The following is a 27,046-nucleotide window of genomic DNA, read 5'->3' on the forward strand; positions in this document are numbered from 1 at the left end:
GGAGCTCTGCAGGTGGGGTCTGGGGAAGGGGTTTCCAGGCAATGGGGTGGCATCTGTAAGGGCTTGGAGGAAGGAGTGGTAATCATCCTGGGGTACAGCCTGGGGAACGAGGAAAGTGATTAAAATGGGTTGATTCTAGGCCAGTGGTTCTCAACACTGGCTGCACACTGAAGTTATCTGGGGACCTTTAAAAAAATACTGCTGGGCTTCCCTGGTGGCGCAGTGGTTGAGAGTCCACCTGCCGATGCAGGGGACACGGGTTCATGCCCTGGTCTGGGAAGATCCCACATGCCGCGGAGCGGCTGGGCCCGTGAGCCATGGCCACTGAGCCTGCGCGTCCGGAGCCTGTGCTCCGCAACGGGAGAGGCCACAACAGTGAGAGGCCCGTGTACCGCAAAAAAAAAAAAAAAAAAGAAAAAATACTGCTGTTCGGGCCCCATCCCAGAGTCCCAGGCATGGGTGTGTTTAGAAAGCTCCCTAGGTGATATCAGCGTGTAGCCAAGGTTGAGAACCACTGCTCTGTTCTTCCAGCCCTGGAAGACCAGGCCAAGTCATATCACTTTGATTTCCCAGCACCTGTTTCAACGCCTCACCCTCCCCTCAGGCATCCTCTCATGCAGGAGTCTGCCTCCTACTCCACCCCCCCACCCCCGCCCCATCCAATCAGTCTCCAGCTTCTGGGTGTTGAACTGCTGAAGTAACAAGAAGCATGTTTGCAAGTGTAACAACATGGTTAAGAGGGCAAATTCAGGCCAGACTGCCCAAGTTGAAATCTTAGCGCCAGACTTGGTTGGCGGGGGGGTGGGGGTGGGGCATGAGGGGTAATGCCCTGGTGCTCGTGGTGTTGCATAAGTCAGTTCACTGACCTCAGCTTACCTTGTTTGGAAGTGAGAGTTAATGTGTAAATATACGTAAAGCCCTTACATAAATATATGTAAATATATATATATATATGCAAAGTGAGTAAATAACTGTAAATGAGTGAATACACGTAAATGAGTAAGTATATGCACAGTGCCTGGCACATAGTGAACACTCTAAAAAGCTGCTCGTAGCTGCTGTATTATCGTTCTCATCTTTATTCTCAAATCTTTCCATTTCTCCATGGAACTATTGTCCGTCCTTGGTTTTGGTTGTCAGTAGTTGTGTGTAGGGAGGGAAGATTGGAGAATGATATTAATAGCTTTCCATGTATTTGCTCAGGGGATCCTGAGCCTGCATGGGGGGCGAAGCAGGGCGGCAGTGGAGGGGAGGGAGTGGAGGGGGTGCACTTGGCTGAGCAGATTCTGCCCGGGCACTCATCTGGTTAGCCAGGGGAGGCCCAGGGTGCGCCTGGAGGTGGAGGTCAGATCCAGATTTGGGAGTAGGTGGCCAGCCCTCTCGGGGCTCTTGAGGTGGAAAGAAGGCTGGAAGTAGGGAGTGTGGGTGGAGTGTGGAGAGGAGCAGAAGGCAAATGGAGGGCACACGGAGAGGCAGGCGGAGAACCAGGACAGACGGGAGGGCTGTGCAGGCAGGATGGGGTGGTAGGGGTCTCGTCTGCCCGCGGGAGTCATGGGTCTGGGGCTTAGTGGGCCTTTGGGGACATCAGGGAACGGATTCCAAACTAGTTGTGGGAACAGAAGCCTGATTGCCGTGGATGGAGGCGCTGAGTGGGCGTGAGAAAGGGGAGGGGGCATTCTTGGGGACCGCTCTTTCCAGAAGTAGTTGAACACTGTAGACTGTTTGTCCTATGCTTCAGGGAAATGGCATTTACACTACAGTATTCTGCACTGTTGTGTCATTGAACTTTTGCATGGAGCCTTCTAGACGTACGAGTGCGGGTCCAAGACGGGAGCAGCGAGAGCAGGTCAGGCTGTGGGTGGGACTTGGGTGACACCCAAATAAAGTGATTATTGCAGCCAGAGTGTGATTTGAGCTCATATTTAAGCCATTAAAGTATGTTTTATCCAGCTCCAAAGAAAGATAAGCCTTCTTTTATGTAAACCAGGCTAGTTTGGGACTTAGTGAGAATGGTTGAAAGGAAGAAATTAGTTGAGTTCGGATCTGTTTTATTGTATGTATAATTAAAAAAAATAGTTCCTACTTTTATTCATTGTGTGCTTCTCCTGGCATATGCTTTTTTTTTAGGTGAGGACAGCAGTTCTGAGAGCAGTTCTGAAAGTGAATCTGGTGAGTTATCTGTGTATGTGTTTCTTTAATTACAGAATTCTAGTTAAACATAGACACCTTTATTCTTATTTTAAAGTAATGCCCAGATCACTTACATTGCTTGAGGACATAATAATTACTAGTGTCTTTTTTGTGAAGTACTGAAAAAGTACTTACATGGTAAATAATTGCTAGTTGGCAAGCAAAGTAGCAAAACAGGATGAGCTGAAAAAGAAAGACAGGAAATGGTTGCTATTGGTGAGAGGCAAACATTTTACCTATTCTCCCATTAGCCTGTGTTTTTTCTTAGTTGTCGTATGAATATGATTTAGACCTTTTTTTTTTTGTTTGTAGATAACGAGACGCCAAAACCAGAAAAAACAAGTGAGTATATCCTTCCTTCCTCTGACTTTCTTTTTTGTTGTTGAAAGGAAGAAAGATGGATAGGCTTTGAGATTTTTAAGTTGCAAGTTGCTTGTTCATGATCTTTTCCTGTGTAAAATTGGGTTCAACATCGGGAAAGGAATAAGTATTTTGAAAATTTGAGCTCAGTAGACTTGGAATACAAGGGATGTGTTCCTGGTCTGCATTGATGCCAAGACTCTGCATGTGTGGTTCTGCCCTCACGGTTCCCAAAGGAGAAGAGATTGAGGGACTGGCTGAAATCTGCAGTGTCGCCGCAGCGGCCTTGGCTTCCTTCCGAGGTGGTCGCCGCCCACAGTTTATCATCGCAGAGTAAACTGTTTGCTGCTGAAAATGTTGTACATTTGTGGTTTAAAGTTTCTGGCTTGCTCTTCTGGCTGTTTGTGAACAACTTGAGTATGAAACCACTGTAAAGACGTAGATTCTAAATATAAAATTTGGTTTTGATCTAAAGTTTTGTGAAAGACTTAGGAAAAAAATGTTTGCATGACTAAGCTTATATTCTAACTGATTTTATTTTACTGCAGGACTTTTTCCCCCCAGTTCTTAGAATATAATCTGCTTATGAACACAAATACTATAGCAAGGCAGTCAGAGGGCTCCTTTGTAAAATTTTTAAATTAATGAAGTCTCTTCACTCAGAAGTCCTTCTGTCTTTAATCTAATTCTCTCTGCAGTTTCCCAATGGAGAACCCGTGAAGGTAATTGTAAACTCCTTGCAATCACGTTATGTATTGATAAGAACCTGTAATTATTTCTGTATCACACTCGTGGAGTAGATGTCACATTCTGATACCCATAAGGAGAGAATGTGTACCAGCCCTCCTACTGCCAATCCCCTTTATACATTATAAGGACTATTTCATCCTGCAAAATGCGGTCAGAAGTCTAGCCTCCAATAGATTGGATTAGGATAGAAATGAAGTCAGAAAGCTGTGTATTGGGATCCGGTCTTTGTTGTCCCTGGTTAATAATTGAGTAAATGGCCATAGGGACACAGAGCCAGAGGCAGGACCCTCAGGGTCCTGGAAGCCAGGCCTGGACCAGGGCCTCACCAGGGTGGCAACCACGTGGAAGACATTTGAGTCAGAGAGGCTCGAGATAGGCTCATGTTTGGGTGGGAGGGCACGGTCAGTGCGGTCAGACAGGGCATGTGTGGGTCAGGGAGCTGCTGGACCTGGCCCTTGGCCAAATTAGACACCTGGATGTCTTTGGCAGTGAAAGTGGGTGGGCTGAGGATGCTTGTTTCTGGAGCCCCGAGGCTATCCACGGGGCCCTGCCTTCCCCCAAGGTTATTCTCTTTGTTAAAAGACCTTTTATCCTCCACATTGAGGGGAGAAATCGAAGAGACAGCCCCCCCCCTCCCCCGCCACACACACCGTTCACCTCCATTCTCAGGTCAGGTGGAAGGACCCGGCAGGCTGCCCTGGGATGCTTACTTTTCTGTGGGCTGGCTGGTGATGCAGGCCCACCCCTCATCCTCATGATCAGATATGCCTTCCACTCATAGGCATGAGCTCTGAGGTCACCTGCGTCGTGTGGATTAAAGAGAAGCTGTGGTTTATGTGTTGGAGAGAATTTCATCAATTTCTCTGCTTTGGCTGGGAGGACCTGGTGGAAGACTCAGTTTGCTGGGTGGTTAGGATTCTCTAACCTCTTTTCTTTTCTCTGCTCCCAAGGCAGATAGGTAGAAACAAAAACATGGGATGTGGATGAAATGCAGTGTAGATCAGCAGTCCCCAACCTTTTTGGCACCAGGGACCAGTTTCATGGAAGACGGTTTTTCCATGGACCCGGGTCAGGGGGGTGTGGATATGGCTCAGGTGGTAATGCAAGTGATGCGGACGGTGATGGGGAGCCCCAGATGAAGCTTCACTCGCTCGCCCACCACTCACCTCCTGCTGTGCGGCCTGGTTCCTAACAGGAACCAGGGGTTGGGGACCCTGGGTATAGATGATAACCACTAAATAATTTAGAATTTTATGATGCTTTTTAGCATAGTGGCTGTGGAAATATGATTGAAGAATTTTGTGGTGCAGGACTTGGGTCAGTATTTAAGAACCTTTGGATCTGTAGTATTCTGAGTCCAGAATTCTGAATACTTTTAGTCTCTGGTTTCTATTTCATCTTAATGCTGTTTTTTTTTTGTTTGTTTGTTTGTTTTTTGTTGGGGGTAGGAGTTTTTTTAGTAATTTATTTATTTATTTTTGCTGCGTTGGGTCTTCGTTTCTGTGCGAGGGCTTTCTCTAGTTGTGGCAAGCAGGGGCCACTCTTCATCGCGGTGCGCGGGCCTTTCACTATCGCGGCCTCTTGTTGCGGAGCACAGGCTCCAGACGCGCAGGCTCAGTAGCTGTGGCTCACGGGCCTAGTTGCTCCGTGGCATGTGGGATCCTCCCAGACCAGGGCTCGAACCCGTGTCCCCTGCATTAGCAGGCAGATTCTCAACCACTGCGCCACCAGGGAAGCCCAATGCTGTTTTTTAAAGCTGGTTCTCTCTTGCAACTCCTGGTTCCTGTATAATGAATGCCCTGATAGCAGGCAGCTTGTGTGGCCAGGGCTGGAGCAGCATCCTGGGGAGAGTCCGCACCTTCTGGGCATTGGTGGTGGCCTAGGACCTTCCACATGTGGTGAAGATGCCTGTCTTACCCATGGGCTCACCCTTCCAATGCTTGTTCAGATCTCTAAAATATAAAACCAAGCATTCAACATATTAGGTCTTACCCCAAGTGAAGGGTTATTGTCTACTTTAGAATTCTTTAATTTTTTAATGAGTTCCACCCATTGCCCTAGCAAAATAATAGTTAGTAACAGTTAGCTAGCACTCACTGAGTGCTTGCTGAGTGCCAGGTAGAATACCTACCTGTAATTTTATTTTCTATCTTTCTGGGGGTGGTATTATGTTAATCCTCATTTAACAGATGAGGAAAGTAATGGACAGAGAGATTTAGTACATAACTAGAGTGCCCAAGCTCATGCAACTAGTGGCCGGTGTAGATAATAGGAAAATTCACCCCTGTTCCCTTTCATAATACATTTTTGTATTCTGGAATTCTAGTCATTCAGAAAGTGAGCATTTACCAGGCCCTGGGGTTACAGTCCTCATGAAGCTTACATTCTAGTGGGGAGAGAGACAGGAAGCAGAAACACTGAACTGTATAGTGTGCAAGGTGGCAGGCAGTGTCCTGAAGAAAATGAAGGGGGAAGAGAGGTGTCAGGCAGGCCCTGCTTTGGTCAGGTTGGGGGCATCAAGAAAGCCTCTCTGATAAGGCGACATTTGAACAGAGACTGCAAGGATGTAAGGGAGTGAGCAGTGTGAATATTTGTTCTAGGAGACAGTAAGTGCAAAGGCCCTGAGGCAGGAGCGTGCTTTGGTGTGGAGAGTGGCTCGGAGTGACGGGAGGGCAGTAAGTGTGGGGAGGCTGATAGAAGCTGAAAGTAGTGGGGAGCCAATGGAAGGAGTCTACATGCTAAATTGGAGACGCTTACGAGATAGTTCCAGTTTAAACATGCCTAAAATCAGATGTCAACTCCTCTCTTACTTCCAAGCTTATCTCTAACTCTGTACTAGCCTGAAGGGCTGATGCCGGTCAAGCTCTACCTTGGGGATAATGACTCCAGCTTAGTTCCCTACTCCTGGCCACCGTGAAGGGCTCTTCACTGGGGGCTGCGGCCGTCCAGCTGAGACGCTGGCCTACGTGAGGAGTAACTAGTGAAGAGCTCGTTCATGACCACCTGTGCCTCAGTCCCTTCTTGTCTCCACAGATGGGGAGCTAAGAGAGTCTTCCACTGAGGAAGCGTCTAATCAGGGTAAGAGCGAGGCAGTGCCCTTGCCCTCTCGTTTTCTCTAATTCATCCCGTTCTCCCTGTGCCTGTGGTGTGAGAGGAGGATTCTGAGAGCTGTTGCTTCTGTGCCAGGAGATCAGCTAAAGACTTAATGTGCCAAAATGGGGTGCATGGAAACTTAAGAGTCGCTTTCAAGCTCGTTTTCATGCCTTTAGACCTACAGCGGGACTCACAAGCATGATGCATCATGTGGCACTGAATCCACTCATGGAGATGTTTAATGTATGTTTGAAGTTCCTTTTGGTTGTGAAGCTGGAGATGGGGGTTTGAGTGATTTACCCTGTGACTGACTTACGCCAGTACATGTGTGACCATATCTTTTACAGTTGAAGAATGGCAGGGTAAAGAATTGCCTACAGATCATTTTAATTCAGGTATGAACTGATGTTTTCCAAAATATTCTCATTATTGCTGAGGGACCTGTACCTTTGAATTTTGTAATCTGGTCATATCTTATATATTTATTAAAACAATTTTTGTCTGAAAATGCCAGTCACATTCCTATAAGTAAAACTTTTTCTCTATCATTTAGAATTTAATGAAATCCAATCTCACTGTGAACACTGTAATGCTGAAAATGTAAGTATCTTTTAATTATGAAGGATGATTCTTTAATTTGCTTTATTTAAGAAAACAGCATTTACTTATAGGTTATATATGTGCTTTTTCTCCAGAAACACAATGAACTAGTGACCCCCAGGCTCCTTTCCCGGGGACAGTTTTTGTAAGTAATTGTGAATGCAGAAGACATATTGTCAGTAATTTAACTTTCTACATAATTATAACCCCAAGCAGGGGAAACACAAAAAGCATAACTAACTTTACACATTTTATGTAATTACTTGGATTGTTTTCTTTGATAATGGTGCTGCTTCAAAATGTTATAGAGTTCCCTTAGTGCTTTTGAGTGAAATTAAAAACAAAAAAATGAATTGAAAAAAATTTTTCAGAAGTCTTCTCCTAACCAAACATCAGGACTAAACAGGTGTTCTTATCTATCCAATGCAGACTGAAGGTGGACACAGAGGGAACTTACCAGTGCATGGAGACTGGTCTGATATTTGAGGTTAACAGAAAAGTTGACATCAAGTATTGCGTCCTGTCCTGGAGCAAATACGCAGACCTGGTTGTGAAGCCCTGGGTGGTCGGTGGACCCTTGTTTGATGTTAAATGTGACCCAACCTGTCTTACCTCCATTCATTTTCCACATTCCCTCTGCTTGGGTCGTAAGTACTCGTTTGCTAAAAGTTTAGTTAGTGTGTGCATGTGCATATGTGTGAGAGTATATGTGCAACCCATACAATACCTGGAATACTGATTCACCTTCATGTGTTAACAGACTGCGATGCCAACATGATGTTCAAAGTCTTACATGTTAAAAGTACTGGGGCCTTGTTAGAATATACTGTGGACCATTCTGCAACCCATGTCAAATGGCACGTGAGCTCTCTTTCTCCTGTGGGACCTGTTATTCAAAGCGAAGAAACAGTATTCCACCACGGGGCCGTGATCCTGTACAAAGCCATCGACCATAACCCATCCTTGTCTTTTCGAGTGTACATAGCAACCAATAATGAGTCCTTCATCAAGGTAAATCAATGAAAGTGAATACTAAATGTTGAATACTTTGTGTTCAGACTTTACATGACATCTGGGTGGGTCCCGTCCCTGTTGATTTAAGCGTCACCCACAGCGGGTCTGATTTGGTGATCGCCCAAAGAGGTCATCAGGTCAGTGACTAGGTGCATGCCAAGTCCTCAGATCCATGGAGTACAGGTGTTTATACATGTAAACAGTGTCGTGAAGATAACAGATAGGAAAATAGCGCTCCAGAGGTGGGGATGGCGCAGACAGGCAGGCCTGACCTTGGAGAGGGTTGCCTGGTGGGCAGCCTAGGCCATCTGTTCTCTACGCCTTGCTGCTCAACATGTGGTCTGGGGACCAGGGGACCAGGGGACATGGAGACCAGCAGTGGCTGGCTGACATTAGCAGGGAGTTCGTTAAAATGCAAAGTCTAAAAAAAAAAAAAAAAAAAAAAAGCAAAGTCTCAGCCCCACCCAGACCTGCAGACTCAGAGCCTGCACTGGTCAACATTCCCAGGTGACTGGGACATTAGAGTTGGAGAAGCACCTGCTCTAGATAGACTGGGGAGACGTTTCAGGTCTTTGGGTCAAGTGTAGGGCGACTGAAGTTTTCTCCTTGGCCTAAAACTCCGTCAGTAAGATGGATCTCTTAGGGTAACTCATTCCAGAGCAATTTTTTGGATAAAAATTGGCCTTGGGTTCAACATTCTGGGCTTTGTAGCAGCAAATGTTCATGAAGCACCCAATATGTTTAAGGTAGAATGGCCTGAGGGGAGGGGTGTGGATATTCATAATGGAACCAGTTTTCCAGAACACAGAATAAGGCCATGATGTTTAGCCCATTTTCTGCACTGTATCTATAACAGAGAATTGAATCTCTTTTCGTAGGCTGACTCACTGTCAATACAGTTAAAACGACTTAGAGGTGGATGGAGCACTGAAATATAGTAGATAAAGCAGTGACTCAAAATTATACTTTCAGATTCAAAATTAAGGTTTAACAGAATTGGAAAAAAGTAAGCATTAGAGCTATAATAAAGTGTACTAATTTATGAGTTATAATTTGAGTTATAGAATTTATATCAAACTACCTACTCCCAGTGGTTTTAGGTTGTAATATTTCCATGCTTTAAAAATATTATACTGATTTTAATTAGCAATATGTATTAAAGTATAAAAACTTTATTAAGTAGTAGGTTCTTAGTTTCCTCCTAAGCAAGTAGAATACGCTTCCTGTAGTCTCATTAAAGATAATACTTTCCGTTGGGAAAGTAGTCTTTAAAATGGTATAAAAATAATCACATCTAAAGTATAATTAGTATAGCACAGGGCACTCTGCTCAGTGTTATGTGGCAGCCTGGATGGGAGGGAGCCTGGGGGAGGATGGATGCATGTATATGTATGGCTGAGTCGCTTTGCTGTGCCCCTGAAACTTTCACAACATTGTTAATCGGCTATACTCCAATATAAAATAAAAAGTTAAAAAAAATGTATAATTAGCATAGATTTGGAATAAGTACTATTATTTGATGAACTTTATATTTTTTTAAAGTAAAAATCAGTTAATTAAAAGAGCGTTATTCCACACTTCCTGGGAAGCTGGGGTAGGGAGCTGATTGTATCAGCAAATGTAGAAAAGGATGCCACCAGAACAATGGAGAGTGTGGCATGCATAAGGCAGGATGTCCTTCCTGGCTGATGTTTTATTTTTACACCTTTCTTCTTGGGTTGATTTTTTTCCTACGTAGGAAAAGATTTCCTGAACTCTGCCTCCGGAAACCTAAATTTCATGTTCGGCTGTACAGCTGCTTTACCAAGGGAGCTTGGGCCAAAGGTTACATTAACCTCTTGGGGGCATTCGAACATTACATATAAAGTCAGTGTCCCCTCTAGGCCCATGTCAAAGGGATAGTTGTGAAAATAAGGATGGAAACAAACTCTGAATAGGCTGGAACCACGTGCAGTAAAAGAGTTGCTTTCTGTTCACACGATGGGCATGTAGTTAGTAATACAAATGTATAACGCTCGTGCTAATTTAATTTTCTCAGATTCTTCAGAAGCAGATTTTTGGTGCCACACAGGGTATAAGTGTTGCTTTTGGCTGTAGTGCTTTCGCAGGAAGATGTTTGGCGATCTGGGTGCCGGAAGTGCAGATCAAAGGCGACTCAGCCTCTGTGGCTTTTTTCCCTTGTGAGCACTGTGAAAGCTACTCCCCCGCTGTCATTCTGTAGGAGGAAGTGAAGATAATGCAGCTGGCACATGCACAGCCTGGCTCTTAGGTCTCTGACAGTTGTTGCTGATGGATTTCGAAACCAAAACCTATTTCCTTCTTTAGGATATTTCCAAGGCTGTAAAGCACTCCTCTAAGAAATTCATGAAAATCGACAAGCCTCCTGTTTGCCAGAAGCTGTTGCAGAATGGGAAGAAGTACAGGCTGATCAGTGAGCCAGAAGCTGAAATCACCCCCGAGGTAGGTATTTTAAAAACCACCTTGGAGTAGTAGCAAGGATGTATATTTCTTAGGTGTGGTGTTTTGAAGATATTCAAAATAATGCATTTTGTTTTCCTTTTTTATTTCCCAGTTTCTAAGAAGGCAGTTGTTTTGCTAAACTTGTTGTTTATTCCAAAAATGCAGTTGAATTTCAGGATTTATCTGCAGTCATTGGAAAAATAGACTATCCAATCTCTTTCCCTTTAAAAAGGTTTTAAATGTTCTTGCATTTTAAATTAAATTCTTCAAACAGTGTTAGCAAGGGATATTGGACTTTTCTTAATGGAAGGCATTTGAAAAGTACTTATTAGGACGAATTGTTGTTAGATTTGAACTATTCACTGTACACACCATGACATTTGTAAGTGATCTTGGTTTCTCAGAAATGGCTTAGTTTATTTTTAAAACTTATTTTCATTATGTGCTCTGAGCATATGCCACAGCTTCTCTAGTCTGGACGGCTGCATGGAAATTCCTTTTGTACACCTCCTTTTGTTTGTTTGTTTGTTTTATAGTTTATGAAAAGTTGAAAACATGTTTTGATTCCATTAAATTAAAATGTGAGGCAAGAGAGCTAATGGCAGTGGTCCATGTTGTACTGTTTTATTATATTATTAGGGGCCTCGTGCCCTGTAGAAGCAGTCAGGTTGGTCAGACAGTCTTCTATAACCTTCCTTCCTTTCCAGTTTCAAAGCGTCTCTCCACACCCTTTGAACCATTTGAGCCTTACAACAACATGACTGAGGAAACTAATGTGCAAAGCAGGTGGGCGATCTGCACACACCTGGGCATTGGAGGGCTCGCCCAGGGCCCCGACTGCCCTTGGCCTCTAAAGCCACTGTCCCCACACTGGGATCTGAGAGGCTGATTCTCAGCCCTTCTAAGCTAATCAGGCCCTGGCAGATGGTACATCAAAACAATCACAAGAAGCAAACTGCAGCCTTGTCTGGGAAGTGGAATTAAATTAGAAGGGTGTGCTTAGAGCAGTGATTCTTGGCCTTTGCTGCATAGTGAAATTCCCTGAGGAGCTTTAAAAACATTCCGTGGCCTGGGTCCCACCTCCAGAGATGCTGACTTAATTGGTCTGGGAATGGCCTGGGCATTGGGCTTATTAAAGCTCCCAAGGTGACTATAATGTGCTGCCACGTTTAAGAACCACTAGGAGAGGGAATAATACGTATTGAATGGATGGATGTGCCCAGCAAGACACCGAGGGGGTCCCAGGAGTTCATTCTTACAAAGGATGTTGATAGCTGGAGGGCTTTAAATAGTCTACGTTCTGTTAACCACATTTCTGGCCAATAAAATGGGGATAATCTTCCAGGATTGCTGTAAGGATCATACCAAGTAATGGTTTGGGAGCACTCTGAAAGTTATCAAACTGTAAATATAAGGTGTTCTTATTAGTTTTATACCATTAATGATTTGCTTAACTGACATTGATCAGAAGTGCCTATTACCAGTCAGCTTGAGAAAAGAGCTAAGAATTAAAAAACAAATAAGTCACAGTCTTTTCCCTCAAAGTGAGAGAAATACTCCATTCATGAAAAGAAATAATTTTAACATAATGTGTTACTATAGAGATGGGTACGAAGTGCAGTGGGTCTCCAGGAATGCTTTTCACATGGGTGATGTTTGTTCTGGGTTTGAAGGGTGAGGGATTCCCTGGAAGAGATGAGCTTTCTGAAGCTCTCCCGGAAGAGGGGCCCTCTTCCGGGGCCGCAGGTGTCTAAGTGAGGGGGCGGGGATGTGCAGTTGGGCTGGAGGCCCCAGGATAGTTCTGGAGAAGCTGAATGTGGAGGGATTTAGGAGGAGTAGGGCCAGGGGAGGGCGCTGTCTCAGCTTTGTAGGCCCTGGTGACTGACCCTTAGAAGGTTGTGAAGATAATACTAGTGACTTGGAACGGAAAGGGAGGGGGACAGGTTACGACCACCGGTTTGTGATGGTGATGCCCAGTGCAGGTCGCTGATATTTTTTCAAAGATGTATTTCTCCCGCCAGCCTTGCTAGCCAGCCTGGAGAGGAGCAGGGGAGGTGGAAGGCAGGAGGCGGTCTGTGTAGTGGTTAAGAGCTCACACTCTGGAGTCACGAGGTGTGGATTCAAATTCCAGTTCCGCCACTTCCTAGGTGTGGACCTGGGCAAGTTCATACGCTTCTCTGGGATTCTTTATCCATAAAAGAGCGATACGAGGATTTGTTGGGGGACGGCGGTGTTCACTGAGGACACGTGGATAAAACACCGCACATAGTTCTGTAAATGCGGAATCAACTGCAGATTGGAGAGTGATCTAGGAAAAAGGTGGTGAGGAGTTTAAAAGCACCTGGGATAGGGTGGCTGATGGGTGAGCACAGGTGCCATTTGGGAAAGATGAAACGTTGACATCAGGAAAGGCTGAAAAGTATCACCTTAGAAAACTAGGGCCACGGGACTAGAAGCTTCAATGAGGTAGAGAAGCAGTTTGGAGTAAGAGTAAGGATGGATTAGAAGCAGGAAAGTGAGAGGATGTATGATGAAGGAGTGGAATTTCCAAGGTCAAAATTTCAGTGAGCGTTCAAGCACTAACCCTTCTCATCGCCGTTATTCCTTATCTGACATTTTATGTTGTTAATTAACGCAACTTTTAAATTTCAGAAAATCACGTTTGTTTTTTTCTTAAAAGGAAATTGAATTTGTGGATGGTTCACTTTTAAAATTGAAAAGTTATAGTGAAGTGTATTTGGAGCAACCAGTGGAGTTTAAATTACTTTTGGTTGAAATGGATTCCGAGGAAATTGTATGGAAAGCAAAACTGAGAGAGTGTGAGTGTTTTGTATCTTGAATTAAAACTCTGTTTGGGGGTTGAGGCGGGGGGCAGGTGGCCTGGGTGGAAAAGCAAATAGAGTAGTTGTCTGTCCCATCACTGTAATATTAAAACATTCGATTAAGAGAAACAGAGGCCCCAGCTCCTGGGCCGAAGTGCCGGCTCTGCTTCTCAGGCACCCACCGTCCAAATCCCCAGAGTCAGTGGGTGCACGGAGTCCATATTTGCTCTCATGTCTTTATACTCCAGAAACGAAACCCAGTCTAATCAGTTTGGAATTCTGTGCTAGTTTAAGCAGGAAGCTTTTCTGTAGGTGTGACTCCTGTTCTCAATATTATACCCTTAAGTTAGCCAGTTTGAAACAGGCCCTTTTATCCAAACTACAATTACTTAGCTGGGAAGAGTCCTAGTTGGGACTGTGTATTGGGGATTGTAGTATTTTTGCTCGGTATTCATTAATATGCTCAAATAAATGAACCTGAAAGATGTTACTTTTTAATCACAGCAAATGCCACAGGAATAAAGGTATTTAACATGTAGCAACCTGAATGACAGATGTTCTTCTAGACTAAGCCTCTTGGCAATTTTAAAGACCACTTTTTAAGCCTTCTTTTTTTAAACTTACTTAATAATAGTCTGCATTGTAAGATGGTTCTGGTCTCCATTATTTTGGCGGCCTAAGCTAACAATGAACTGAAATTGCGCATCACTATTAGGCATCTTCACTAAAGGAACCTGCAGAAGGCCTGCCTGACACACAGGCATCGGTTAGAGCAGGGACTGAATTTTACATGGGACAGGTGGTGTCGAATCACAGGTGAAGTGTCCAGAAAGAACCCCTCAAGTACAGAATGATAATACATATATGAGATTCTTTTACGTGGAGTACATACAAATACACTTAAAATTTAAAGATGTTTATTTTTATGGCTTCCTTCTCCATATGGCACATGATGCCACTGTTCTATTTACGGTAGTTCTAGATTTAAAGAAATACGGAGTGAATGACATTTCACCTGGCAGATGGGTATGGCAGATATCATGACAGTGGGGTGCAGATGACTGAAGTTTGGGAAACACTTGTCCCACAAGACGTGTTAGAAGGAGTACTTGTTATTTATCTCAAGAGTTCAAGCCCAGTGCATTTGCATACATACCAAGTTAAAACCCCAAACTCATATTTGAACTTTAGAGAGGTTGCCAAGACCCTAGGGTTTCAGGTGCTTTCATAAATCGTTGCTTTACTTCCAGTTTCAAAACCACTTTTTCCAATTGCTGCTTATTGTAATTTAACAGGTGACTGGGTTCAGCGTGATCAGAACCCGAACATTTCGAAAAGCAGCACAAGTGGTAAGTGCTCGTACTGGACATTAAACTCGTCTATTCCTTCCATTCACTAGAATTTTATTTATTTTATTTATTTTTTTTTAAAGAAGATGTTGGGGGTAGAAGTTTATTAATTAATTAATTTATTTTTGCTGTGTTGGGTCTTCGTTTCTGTGCGAGGGTTTTCTCTAGTTGTGGCAAGCGGGGGCCACTCTTCATCGCGGTGCGCGGGCCTCTCACTATCGCAGCCTCTCTTGTTGCGGAGCACAGGCTCCAGACGCGCAGGCTCAGTAGTTGTGGCTCACGGGCCTAGTTGCTCCGCGGCATGTGGGATCCTCCCAGACCAGGGCTCGAACCGTGTCCCCTGCATTAGCAGACAGATTCTCAACCACTGCGCCACCAGGGAAGCCCTAGAATTTTAATTCTGCTGTGCAAATACGGTAACGTTAAGGACCTGTTCAGTGTTCCATAACTCTTAATCATCAGAACGACCTTGGAATCCATTTTCAATTTGTTTCTATCTCAGTGATGATTTTTTAAAAAAGAACTCTTGTTTGAAGATGGGTAGATAATAAGAACCCTAAGGGAAAGCCAATTTTTTGTTGTTGCTGTTGTTTTTTAAAGGTAATAGGCGGCGAAAAATGAGTAGCAGCTTACCCGATGAGGTGGTCTATGATAAAAGAATGAAGCAGATTGACGCTTCAGGTTTGTAAAAACGTAATCCATCGCTATCAGTCGTTTTCCCTCATCTCCCCCATTGACTTCCATGCAACACATGTGCTTTTTGGGTCAGTCCTCCTGGAGCCACATCCTAGGTGTGCGTGCCCTCCCAGATACTTTCCCCCTGTGTCCCAGCTCCTTAGGGCTGGACAAGGGTCCTTCTTGGTCTGCCTCAGCTTACTTTTCCAGCTTGACTGCCCAGTCCTCCCCTTCACTCGGTGAAAGTAGAATGGAGGGCCAGGGGAAGCTCCTGCAGCCCGTAGGGACAGGGGCCGTGGCCTGTCCATCTGTGTGTGCATTTTCCCATAACACTGAGCCTGCAGCCTTTTATGTAGAAGACAATGAATATTCATTGAAGGAGTAAATAGTGAATGTCCATGTGTGCATTCACTGGCCTCAACGTTATTAGCTACTTTTGGGGGAAGGAGCCGCCAGCTGTTATTGGAGACAAAGGTCAACTTAATTTCTTCCAATTAAATGGCAGAGACCAAGGCTTGATAGTTGTGAAAATACAGTAGAGATTTAAACATTTAAAAACAATACTCCAAGGAGCCAGAAGATGGAGTATGTACCTCAAAATTCAAGTCCAGCCAGAATTCACAAATTTAAGTTAAAAAACCCAGACTCAAATTATATGAGACAAGATCTCAAGGCTTTGGGGGCCTCATGTAACTCCCCAGATTAACCCTTTCATCAAAATACCTTTTATTCTACCATTGTAAGAAGGTATGAATCTCTAAAAGCAGATAAACTCTCTATAGACTAAAATAAGCTATTCTTCACATGCTAGAGCAGGAGGTTGTGAGGATGACATATGTCTGAGTTTACTGTATGTCACTAGAGAAAAGTTTATTGTTTCTATTTAATGAACATCAAAATGAGGCTCTGGAGTTATTTTAAAATCTAACCAAATTGGAATACAGTATTTTTCCAGTTTTATCGAGATATAATTGACAAAATTGTGTATACTTAAAGTACACAATGTGATGTTTTGATGTATGCATATATTGTGAAATATTTACCAATCAAGTTAATTAGCACATCTATTATCTCACATAGCCTTTTTTTTTTGGTGGTAGTGAGAATGCATAAGACCTACTCTCTTAGGAAATTTCAAGTGTACAACACAGTATTATTAACTATAGTCACCATGCTGTGTATTAGATCCTCGGAACTTATTCATTTATAACTGAATGGGAAACAATTTTATATTAAATTGATATATAGGAAAAGTTTTTTCTTGCAATTATTTGGCTATTTAAAATTAGCTCCAACAGCAAGTAACTAGAAATAGAATTAAAATGATCAAATACTACCTAGAAAGATTAAGATTTCCAACCTTTTTAGAGTTGACAATGTAGTAGCGAATAAATTAATAAGATTTACTTTAAAAAAATTTTTTTATTTTATATTGGAGTACAGCCAATGAACAATGTTGTGATAGTTTCAGGTGCGCAGCAAAGGGGCTCAGCCATATATATACATGTATCCGTTCTCCCCCAAACTCCCCTCCCATCCAGCCTGCCGCATAACAGTTTGGGGGCTTTGGAGATGGTCCTGAGAACTTACTTTTTTTTTTTTTTTTTTTTTTTGTGGTACGCGGGCCTCTCACTGTTGTGGCCTCTCCCATTGCGGAGCACAGGCTCCGGACGCGCAGGCTCAGCGGCCATGGCTCACGAGCCCAGCCACTCCGCGGCATGTGGGATCTTCCCGGACCGGGGCACGAACCCGTGTCCCCTGCATCGGCAGGTGGACTCTCAACCACTGCGCCACCAGGGAAGCCCTGAACTTACATTTTTGACAGATCCCATGTATCAGGAGACCACTAGGGGGCAGGGGCCATCCTTCAGAACCCATTCTTCAGTCTAGAACGTTAGAGACGAAACTGAAGTGCATTAGGGTCCAATACAAACGTTAGGTTCACTTTAACAGATTGTTGGCTGTAGATGAGTGAAAGCGTCACAGTCCTGGAGGAGGGGCAGGAAGGATTCTTCCTCCCTCTTACTCCCTTCTAGTGTCACCTCCAGTGTTTGTAAGGCCTTGAGGATCCTTAACCGAGACTCTGTACCCCATGAGCTTTGCTGCACCGTAGCACAACCAGCTGAAAAGTGGGAATGTAGAAAATCCACCTTACTGCTAGGGCTGATATTTTTTATGGGGCCAGTGGTTTCCATTGGCAAACATATACCCTTCCAAGATTATGATACTGTTTCTTAGTGAGCAACAGATATTACAGATACCATCCTCTGGCTTTTCTGTGGAATGTGCTCTTTCCCCTAATGCCAGGAGATGGTGGAATGGAGACTGCAATTCATATCTCTTGCTGTTCTCTTTATTGACCACTAAAGGTAGCATTCTGTATGTGGTGTTAACACTTAGATGAAGTTGCAGAGCTGGGCAAGGGCAAAAGCTGTATATTTTTCTTTTTGAGCCACATAAATTATTTTTGGTACCTGATTTTTTTTTTACTCCAACCTAATTTGTGCTGCTTTATAAAACAATTTCATTCCCTGAATTATTGAATTATCATGTGAGCATTATACCCCAGTTTAATGTTGTATGAAATTGTTCCCTTTGGTCCTTAAGATAGTTGGGAAAGCAGGGATTTTTTTTGACACTTAAATATATTTTAAAAGCAGTTATTAAAGTTTCGAATCATGGTTTCTTTTTTTATCCAAAGAATACATTTTCATTGTAAATGGCTATAAATGAAGTGTTTAGCGGAACAACTGAATTCTTCATGTGCTTTTAGATGGAGTGAAGACTAAAACCTTGTTAACAGACGCTCAGTTGATTAACCTTGCTGAGAAGTTGGGGAAGGAGTGGGTAAAGATTGCCATTGCCAACCTGAAGTTGAAGATTAGCGATATCGATGCGATCCTGGAGAAGAAAGAAGATGTCACGATCAATAAGTTCAGGATGCTGAAGAAGTGGCAAGAAAAGGAGCAGGGTAATGCCACAGCTCAGAATTTATGGAACTGCTTGAAAAGCGTCAGTTCAGTGGAAGTCCAAGATGTGCTGAAAGGTAAGCAGGAAGTTCTCTTAGTCATTTACTTGAAATCAAGCTGTGTCTTTGCAAATAGCAAATTTCTATTATAGAATGTGTTGCTTGTGTATTTATAAGCTCGGGTTTAGAGAACTGTGCAAATGCTGTAGCAATAAGCATGTGGGCTGCCATAATCTAAGTAAAGGTGACTTGTGTATGCAGTCAGAGGAAGTGTTCAGATCCCATCTCAAGTGCTGGCTAGGTTTGTGACTAGGCAAACATTTTTTTTTTATTGAAGTATAGTTGATATATAATATTATATGTCACAGGTGTGCAATATAGTGATTCACAGTTTTTACAGGTTATACTCCATTTATAGTTATAAACTACTGGCTGTATTCCCTGTGTTGTACGATATATCTATCCATGACTAAGCAAATTCCTTACCTGACTTTAAACCTCTATGTTCCCATCTGTCAAATGGATGCAAAACCCCAATGTCCTGGGTCTGGTGTGATAACGAAAAGAGGTAATGCGTGTAAATCTCCAGGCAGGTAGTGAGGCTTAGGCAGGGACCTGACTGGTAGCATTCATTGATCCTTCTAGGCTTTCTGTGGTGCTGAAGCAGTGCTCCAGGAGGCCACTGCGTGGCACTAGTAAACCTCCAGCAGCAAAGAAGGGAAGGGAAAGAGCAGAACCCAAGAGAGAGCTAAAGGGAGTTGTTTCTGGTCTCAATCCAGAAAACCACAGGGTTCCTTCCTTTGTTTTAAGCACTTCTTTTTTTGTGGCTTGACTTACTTATTAGCACATTGTTAGAATCAAGGTCAAACCAATTCACAACTTTGGTTATTATATATTGTTACCATGATTAACAAATGTGGTGTTACTTCTCAGAAGCCTCAGCAAATCAGAGAGTGGTTTTTATTTGGAATTCTATTTGGACTTTTTATTCCTTGAAGAATGTAAAAGTGTGTCAGCTCCCCAAAAGCTTATATGAAAAGTAAAAGTCTGGGGCGGCGAACTCTCAGGATGCTGTCAGGTGTGATGGGCAAGCTTTCTGAACTCTCCCACCATTGTTTGGATGCAAAAGCTGCAAGCAGATAGAAGAGCCAGTTTTTCAATATCAAATTTTTCACTTTTTCTTGGGTATGTTGAAATTACGTAAGTCACTGAGGCCCACATGTGGAAATCTGCTTATTTGCATTTAGGCACTTCTGCCTCTTGACAGTCTGGCCTCTGTGCTGTGATAAGGAAATAATCACAGCCTCTTCCATCAAAGGAAGGCTTGGAAATCTGACTATCTCACAAATCCTGTAAAATGGGTTGTTATTTTTTGTTTTCTTTTTCTCTGCTGTTGACCTCACTAGACGCTTGACTTGATGACAAGGGTTTGTGACATTTTTTAGCAGTGGAGGGGATCATAAAAGCTTCTTAGTCCATTCCCCTCGTTAAATAGGAGAAAAATCTTCTGTGAGTTAAAAACAAACAAAAAACCAAAAATTTACCGGTGTTTTATGCCCTCATGTAGCCAAAATGACTGGTTAATTGGCTGAAGTTTGTTTTTTTTTATCAGGACGTTTTAGTATCTTGTAACCACAACCTTAAAAAATTGTACTGGTTTATCTTCAGCTCAGGAAAACCCAGCCACTCCCAGGAATTCTTTTTTGAAATGGACAAGTGACTTTCTTTAAAAGCATGTGCCCTTTCCCCCCCAACAATGAATCTTTGAATTCATTTCTCTATTTTGTTAGGTTTCTTACAGGAAACATGAAGTTTGGAAGATGAGCTGAAAAAGGAAGCTTCAGGAACTTTTACCTGCAAAGACCCTCGCCGTGGTAATTGGATGTGGACTCCGGAACCTAGAGCTGCACAGCCTGTGGAAGCAGCTCCTTTCACAGGCTGCCCACAGCTCACATTATTCAGGGGCAAAGGGAATGAAATATTTAGAAACCTTGAGGAAGACAAAAAACCTCTGCAATATCAAGATTTTTTTTTTTTTTGTACCTCCCACTCACACCCTCCCACCCGCTTCCCCACCCAAACAAATACACTTACAAAGGGTGCTTAAAATGACCCAACCGCAGTCAGGTGAGAAATGCGATCGTTTTCCTTTTGGAGTCTGTGAACTATGAAATATATATCAAGTGTTTGAAACATTTTTAGCAGTTAAGTGTTGGAGAACTTAAATGGCACCAATTTCGTTTAGCTTTTTTCCTAATGACATTAATAATAAAGAGAAGTTCCTGTTCTTTTAGCTCCCACGCAGTCAGACACTTATGTGCCTCCAGGTACAATATGTCTTTTTATGTGAGGTGTGATTTCCATGTCTCACATTACTAACCAGTCTGGCTAGTGGTCTGTTACACCATTAAACCAATCATGTTACCTGGTCCTAGGGTGATTAGAAAGGAATGTAATCCTCTCCCCATCAGTGTTGGGGCAAACCCTCAGAGGTGATTGCCTCATCTCACTGGGCAAGTTCAGCTGGGTCCGTCTTCAGAGTCCCTGCGGGTTTCATCAACCTTCTGAAATCACCAGGCCAAACACTACATTTCTTGACTTTGGCCCCTGGGTCATTTACTTTGGGGAGGGTTGGCAGGTGGGGAGCACAGGAATGCCACTCAGAAATAGCCTTAGCCAGGACCAAGGGGAAACTGTCATCTCTTCTCAAAGAGGACTTGCCCCAGGGAATCATGGGCCATATTGGCTCTTGTTAATGGGTGAAATCTTGTTTTTTTTTTTTGGTATGTATAGATACTGTCACTCTCCCAGAATTATGCATGTGGTGATTAACATTTTGGATATGTTAACTTATTTGAAGAAACTATAAATTACCATTAGTCTCCTGTAGACATTAGTTGGAGAGTAAAATTCAATCTCAATGAATTAGAGAAACACACTTTAACTGTAGCTTTGCCTGTGAAGAACAAATTGACTTTATAGGGAAGAACGTATTTCTAATGGTCAGGGATTCTGTGGAATTCAAATCAATGTCACTTTATGAGTTTTTTTTTAATTGTTCTATATTTTAGGAAACACATGGAGTTTTAACATTCAGAAGTGTAAAATACTTAAAGGACTTGATTTTTTTTTAAACGTTTATTATTTTTTTATAAGTTGTTTTCCAAAGAAAAGCATAATTTCAGAAGTGCTTTGTATATAAGCTGCTTTCCTAACAATTTCCACCCTGTTTCCTCCTATGGATAAAGGGAAGAACAATAAATCTGCATTTGTACAGTGCTAATGTGTCTTCTTTGTATTATTATTTACTGAAACAGTACTTTTTAAAGCATCATATTCCTCGGTTACTATTATCTTGGCTGTTTGGGCGTTAGTTGGTTTTGCTCCCAGCCCCAGTTCTTGGACTGAGGCCGAGTGAGTGTAAACCAGGGTAAACTAACCCAGGAGTTTGCACAGATTCAGGAGAACCTGCACATCCCCTAACCCTTCTCCCTCCAGGAATGATTTAGAGTGTGTCTTCTCCCCTCCCCGTGGATGGGGAGGTACGTTTTTATGTAAAACCAGGTGTATTCATAATTAGTTCCTTACTTGTGCATATCTGTTAACAGGATTTTTCTGCATATTGGGGGCACATATTGTTCTTTTTTTGGATTGCTTTAGGGGACAACCTTTTTTCCCTGCTTCATCATGTGGAAGTGTGTTTCCACTCCATTTTCTAAAGAGGCCACTGTATTTGCCGATATTTTAAGAGTGCTCTCACGAGGACAGTGGTTTTCAGCGGTTGGCCCAGCCTGTTGGTTGGCCCAGCCTGTTGCGTTGCTGGAAGTCCTTCTTGGGTTGAAGCAGCACACTGCTTGCTGAAGGTGGGGATTCCAGACTGCCTGGGAATGCATCTTTTCCAGCCCACATTCCAGGGCTTGAGCATTTCTGTCAATGGCTCTGTGGCTGCTGATACTAAAACAGAGGCCCTGGGGTTGAATTCTGAGTGCAGAGTTCTGAAGTTCTTCCTGCTTTTTAAACTGGGACTTCCAGCCTTGAGCCTCTAGAGGATTTAGATCCAATTTATTCCAATCGTGATGGAAATTTCTGGTTAAACAGCCTGTAGTTAGACTGCTATCTTTATTCTGCAGAAGTACATTCTTGCTGTTTGCTGTAACCTTTGGCACGAGTTTCATTTTTAGAAGGGGGTCTGATCTATGCATTTATAGCAGCGTTTTCTTTTCAAGCAAGTTGAGAAATCTAAAAGATCGTTTTGTGACTTATAAAAACTTAACTGCGGGGAGGGGCTTGGCTGAGTTCTGTTCTTTCTTTAGCTGTAGGAGCCTTTTGTGAAAGGAAATCTCACCTGGAACCTGCATTGGTAAAGCGTTCAGAAGTGGAGCTGCTCTGCTGGGGGGTTACTGAGGGCTGATGAGGGGTCATCGAGGCACCCTCCTGGACCCCTGACCCACTCCTGTCGGGGGCAGCGTGGGAACCAGCTGATAAGATGACTGCTTGGGTCTCTGGGAGCTGTCGTCCAGGAGTTTGTATCTACGATGTCTGCAACGGGAGGTAAACCCCTTTCCAGTTCACCAGTGATGGATGTTTGGGCGGCACCTTGCTCCTGAAGGGATCACATAATGCCAAACCATAGACATGTAAATTATTTAAATCAACAGGCTTGTGGAGACCTTCCAGCCTTCCTTTCCCTCTGCAATGATGACAGCAGATGACAGCTGATGCTCCATCAGCCTGTGTTCCAGAAGAGAACCGTGAGAGCAGAGGCCCCAACTGATAAGCAATGAGCATGTACCTCAAGCAAGAAATAAACCTTTGTTTTAGGACAAAAAACCAAAAACAATGAATGAATTGTTAATGAATTTTGGATTTTCCCCCATTCTAAGCATGTATAATGGTTTTGAGCCAAGCAAGCATATGCATTTTACAATTTTTAACTTTTTTTTTGTAATTGGGAATAATTTGGTTTTTAAAGACTAAAGACTTTCTTATGTATTCCTAGATTAGGAAAAGAAATGAGAAACGTGTGGAAACCCATGAAGATTTGCCTTTCTCTACCATTTTTGAGTGCTGGGGCCTGAGCACACAAATACTTGAATAACATGACATTTCCTGTACTTGAAGCTCTCACAGTGTAGTGAGGGAGAGAGGAGAAGCATAAGTAACTATGATGCTGTTTGCATGGTTGTGATGAGTTATTGTGTGACCTTAATACGAGAGGCAAAGGATACTGGGGTTGTGTGCATAGGCCAGAGTCAGGCCGCCTGGGTTCAGATCCCAGCATCTGCCACTTACCCTGTAAGTGTCTATGGCCCCTTGGTTTAGTTTCCTCATCTATAAAAAGGGGAAGGTAATAGCACCTCCTCCTAGGGTTTTTGGGAGGATTCTGTGCATTTGTGGTAAACACTTGTAGAAACATGCCTGGCACTTAGTAAGCATTAGTTCCTATTGCTTCTGAAAAAGGTTACGTGAGTGTATTGTCTCTGATGTTACATTGATGTCATAATTTATACTCATAATTTTAATATCATACTCAAAGATACATACATGCAACTAAAGTTTTTGACTTGTTCTGACCAAATACATTTCAACCGAAAAGTTGATACAATTCAGTTTTTGGAAAATTGTCATTGGGATTTTTCTTTTCTTTTTTAACGTCTTTATTGGAGTATAATTGCTTTACAATGGTGTGTTATTTTCTGCTTTATAACAGTGAATCAGTTATACATATACATATGTTCCCATATCTCTTCCCTCTTGCGTCTCCCTCCCTCCCACCCTCCCTATCCCACCCCTCTAGGCGGTCACAAAGCACCGAGCTGATCTCCCTGTGCTATGCGGCTGCTTCCCACTGGCTATCTATTTTACGTTTGGTAGTGTATATATGTACATGCCACTCTCTCACTTTGTCACAGCTTGCCCTTCCCCCTCCCCATATCCTCAAGTCCATTCTCTAGTAGGTCTGTGTCTTTATTCCCATCTTGCCTCTAGGTTCTTCATGACCTTTTTTTTTTTCTTTTTTCTTAGATTCCATATATATGTGTTAGCATACGGTATTTGTTTTTCTCTTTCTGACTTACTTAAAAGTTTTCTCAACTCAGACTACTGCAACAAAATACTGCAGACTGGGCGGCTTAAACAACAGACATGTGTTTCTCACAGTTCTTGAAGTTGGGAGGTCCAAGATGAGGGTGCTGGTGGATTTGGTGTCTGGTGAGAGCTATCCCTGGTTTGCAGCAGACCACCTTGTCACTGTGTCCTCACGTGGAGGTTGGGGGGAGATCTCTCCAAGTCTCTTATAAGGGCACTAATCCCACTATGAGGGCTCCATGCTTATGACCTAACCTCCTAAAGGCCCCATCTCCTAATACCGTCACACTGGGGATCAGGGCTTCAACATGAATTTTAAGGGAACACAAACGTTCAGTCCACAGCGATATTGTAGGTGCACTTTGCCTTAAACTAGGAAGCCACAGTTACACTAGGTAAAACCAAATGTTTTGTCCTTAAACAAGGACAGCAACTGCATGGCCCAAGGTGACATGGCCAGGGGGACTCACGGTCTCTGTCTGTGCTGGCTTCAGACAAAGCTGGTTTTCTCTCCTCCCATGTTTTCTTTCCTCCTTAGGGTGTCTAAGGCCCTTGTGCATCTCCTGAGTTTTCCCAAACCCACCTTTGGATGTCTGGCCAGACCACTCCCCAGAACTTACCCCTTTCCCCAAAGCTCTCGGCTCTCAGTAGGGCAGCTGTCAGCTGTTTTTTATGCTAATTCTCTGATTCAGTCATTTTTAGGTGTGAGAAACACTTAAACATTTATTTCCTTTTTTAAAAAGTAATTTGTTATCAAATGTCTCTAGTAGGCTAGGTCTGGGGCCTGTTTTTAGGGGGGACCTCGGTCTCACCAAGTTACTTTGCTCCCACCCTCTGTTCGTGTCTTGCACCAGATGGCCTCCTCTGCTGAACGCCCCGGATAGCTGAGTGCCCCGGAGGGACAGGGCGTCACTGAGGTCTTCAAGCAAACAGTCTAACAATTTTAAAAAACTGGTGTTAGGCTCTGACTAGATGCCAGCAGTGTACTGAGTGATTCAGTCCTCACAATAGTGCTGTGAAATAGGGGCTACGGTTTTCTGAATTTCACAGAGAAGAAAATAGTAGCAAAGAGGCTTTAACCGATTTGGCCCGGTCACCAAACCCAGAGGCTAATAATCATTGTCAAAGATTGCTCACGTGTACTGTGTACAGGTTATGTGCCAGGTGCAATGGTAATGCTTTGTAGGAGTTGCTCCATTTCACCCCTGATCGATCAGATAAGGTTCTAGTAGTATCTTCACTTTCTTTGTTGTTTCTTTTGGCCGGGCCGCGTGGCTTGCGGGATCTTAGTTCCCCGACCAGGGATCGACCCCGTGCCCCCCTGCAGTGACAGTGTGGAGTCCTAACCACTGGACTGCCAGGGAAGTCCCTATCTTCACTTCTTAGAAGGGGAAATGGGTAGGGTGAGGGCAAAGCAACATGGCCACATCATACAAGTTATGAATGGCAGACCCAGGCTTAAAACAAAAAAGCCAGAAAACTGGCCATGTAGTGAAGAATGGAATTAGTTGTGAAGTTGTTTCTTGGGCCAGTCATGTTTTTGTTTTGTTTTGTTTTGTTGTGTTGTGGTTTTTTTTTTTTTGCGGTACGCGGGCCTCTCACTGCTGTGGCCTCTCTCGCCACGGAGCACAGGCTCAGCGGCCACGGCTCACGGGTCCAGCTGCTCCGCGGCACGCGGGACCCTCCCGGACCGGGGCACGAACCCGTGTCCCCTGCATCGGCAGGCGGGCTCCCAACCACTGCGCCACCAGGGAAGCCCCAGTCATGTGTTTGAAGCATATGTCATGGCAATTTCTAGAACGAAAGCGACCCTTTGTGTGCCACTTTGGCCCTTTGTATAAACCCAGTCTGTAGCACAGTCAACAGGCTTTCCTCTCCTTGTTTCTGGGCACAGACAACTGGCCAGACAACAGACAAGTCGCCATTCGATGGGTGGGCGGGGGGAGGAGGGGGAGGAGGGGGAGGAAGGCAGGGTCGGGGCGGGGATGGCAGCAACTCGACAGCGCCAGCTTCATCAAAGCCATGAGTTCTCGCCACAGTCGAAGCTGCCGACCCCAAAACCGATACTTAAAGGCAAGAAACTCCTACCTGTGAATCACCTGCCAGTCATCCAAGCTTGGGGAGGAATTCCTGAAGAAAAGAAGGTATGTGATGGGATCCAGCTTGATGATTTCTATCTAATTGTACATCAAGTGGGGTGAGACTCTGAAAAACGTGTAAGTTTCCCCACACGTGAGGACCTGGGGTGGCCATACACACTCCCCTCCCTGTTTATAGGGATAAGAATTGAGCTCTGGAGGGGAGGATTCACATGAGGAAAGGTAGCGGGGACAGGACGGACTCTGAATCGTTCATTTTTTACGACCTTTTCATATTAAGGAGGAATGTGATTATCAGAGTTTGAAAATTACATGGTATTCCATCAGGTAAATCTTCTAAAATTCTCATGGTTTAAAGAATTAAAAAGCACATCTCTTAAGCCAAGGGAAGGCAATTATCCATGTGGTTCAGACAGAAGTTCTATATAATTTAAAGCAAAGGGAGAGTTTTTCTAGTTGTAATTTAGAAACAACTTCCCCCTGAGAGCCCAAAGGGTCACAAAAATTAGAATACTTTGACTAGAAGACCTCTTAATGATGCTTTTCCCAGTTGGTGGTTATTATTTTGTATTTGTTTAA

At 43.5% G+C, this 27,046-nt stretch overlaps 1 protein-coding gene across 1 annotated transcript in view; it reads left to right on the forward strand.

Moving 5' to 3' along the window:
• Window positions 1–21,560, forward strand: part of LOC309805962 (uncharacterized protein) — a gene marked incomplete at its 5' end in the record, with an annotated part of 55,671 nt that extends 34,111 nt beyond the window's left edge. The window contains 14 exons of the mRNA XM_082624326.1: window positions 2,128–2,169; window positions 2,503–2,532; window positions 6,334–6,378; window positions 6,741–6,788; window positions 6,947–6,993; window positions 7,089–7,138; window positions 7,423–7,640; window positions 7,754–8,004; window positions 10,333–10,467; window positions 13,148–13,286; window positions 14,585–14,638; window positions 15,239–15,319; window positions 18,087–18,359; window positions 20,072–21,560. Of these exons, the coding sequence (XP_082480452.1) occupies window positions 2,128–2,169; window positions 2,503–2,532; window positions 6,334–6,378; window positions 6,741–6,788; window positions 6,947–6,993; window positions 7,089–7,138; window positions 7,423–7,640; window positions 7,754–8,004; window positions 10,333–10,467; window positions 13,148–13,286; window positions 14,585–14,638; window positions 15,239–15,319; window positions 18,087–18,359; window positions 20,072–20,091 (1,433 nt within the window). The 3' untranslated portion in view covers window positions 20,092–21,560. The remainder of the gene's footprint in view (window positions 1–2,127; window positions 2,170–2,502; window positions 2,533–6,333; window positions 6,379–6,740; window positions 6,789–6,946; window positions 6,994–7,088; window positions 7,139–7,422; window positions 7,641–7,753; window positions 8,005–10,332; window positions 10,468–13,147; window positions 13,287–14,584; window positions 14,639–15,238; window positions 15,320–18,086; window positions 18,360–20,071) is intronic.
• Window positions 21,561–27,046: the final 5,486 nt, after the last annotated feature.

This window comes from Mesoplodon mirus (genome assembly GCF_964341445.2).
Source record: "Mesoplodon mirus genome assembly, chromosome: 6".
Classification (NCBI taxonomy): domain Eukaryota; kingdom Metazoa; phylum Chordata; class Mammalia; order Artiodactyla; family Ziphiidae; genus Mesoplodon; species Mesoplodon mirus.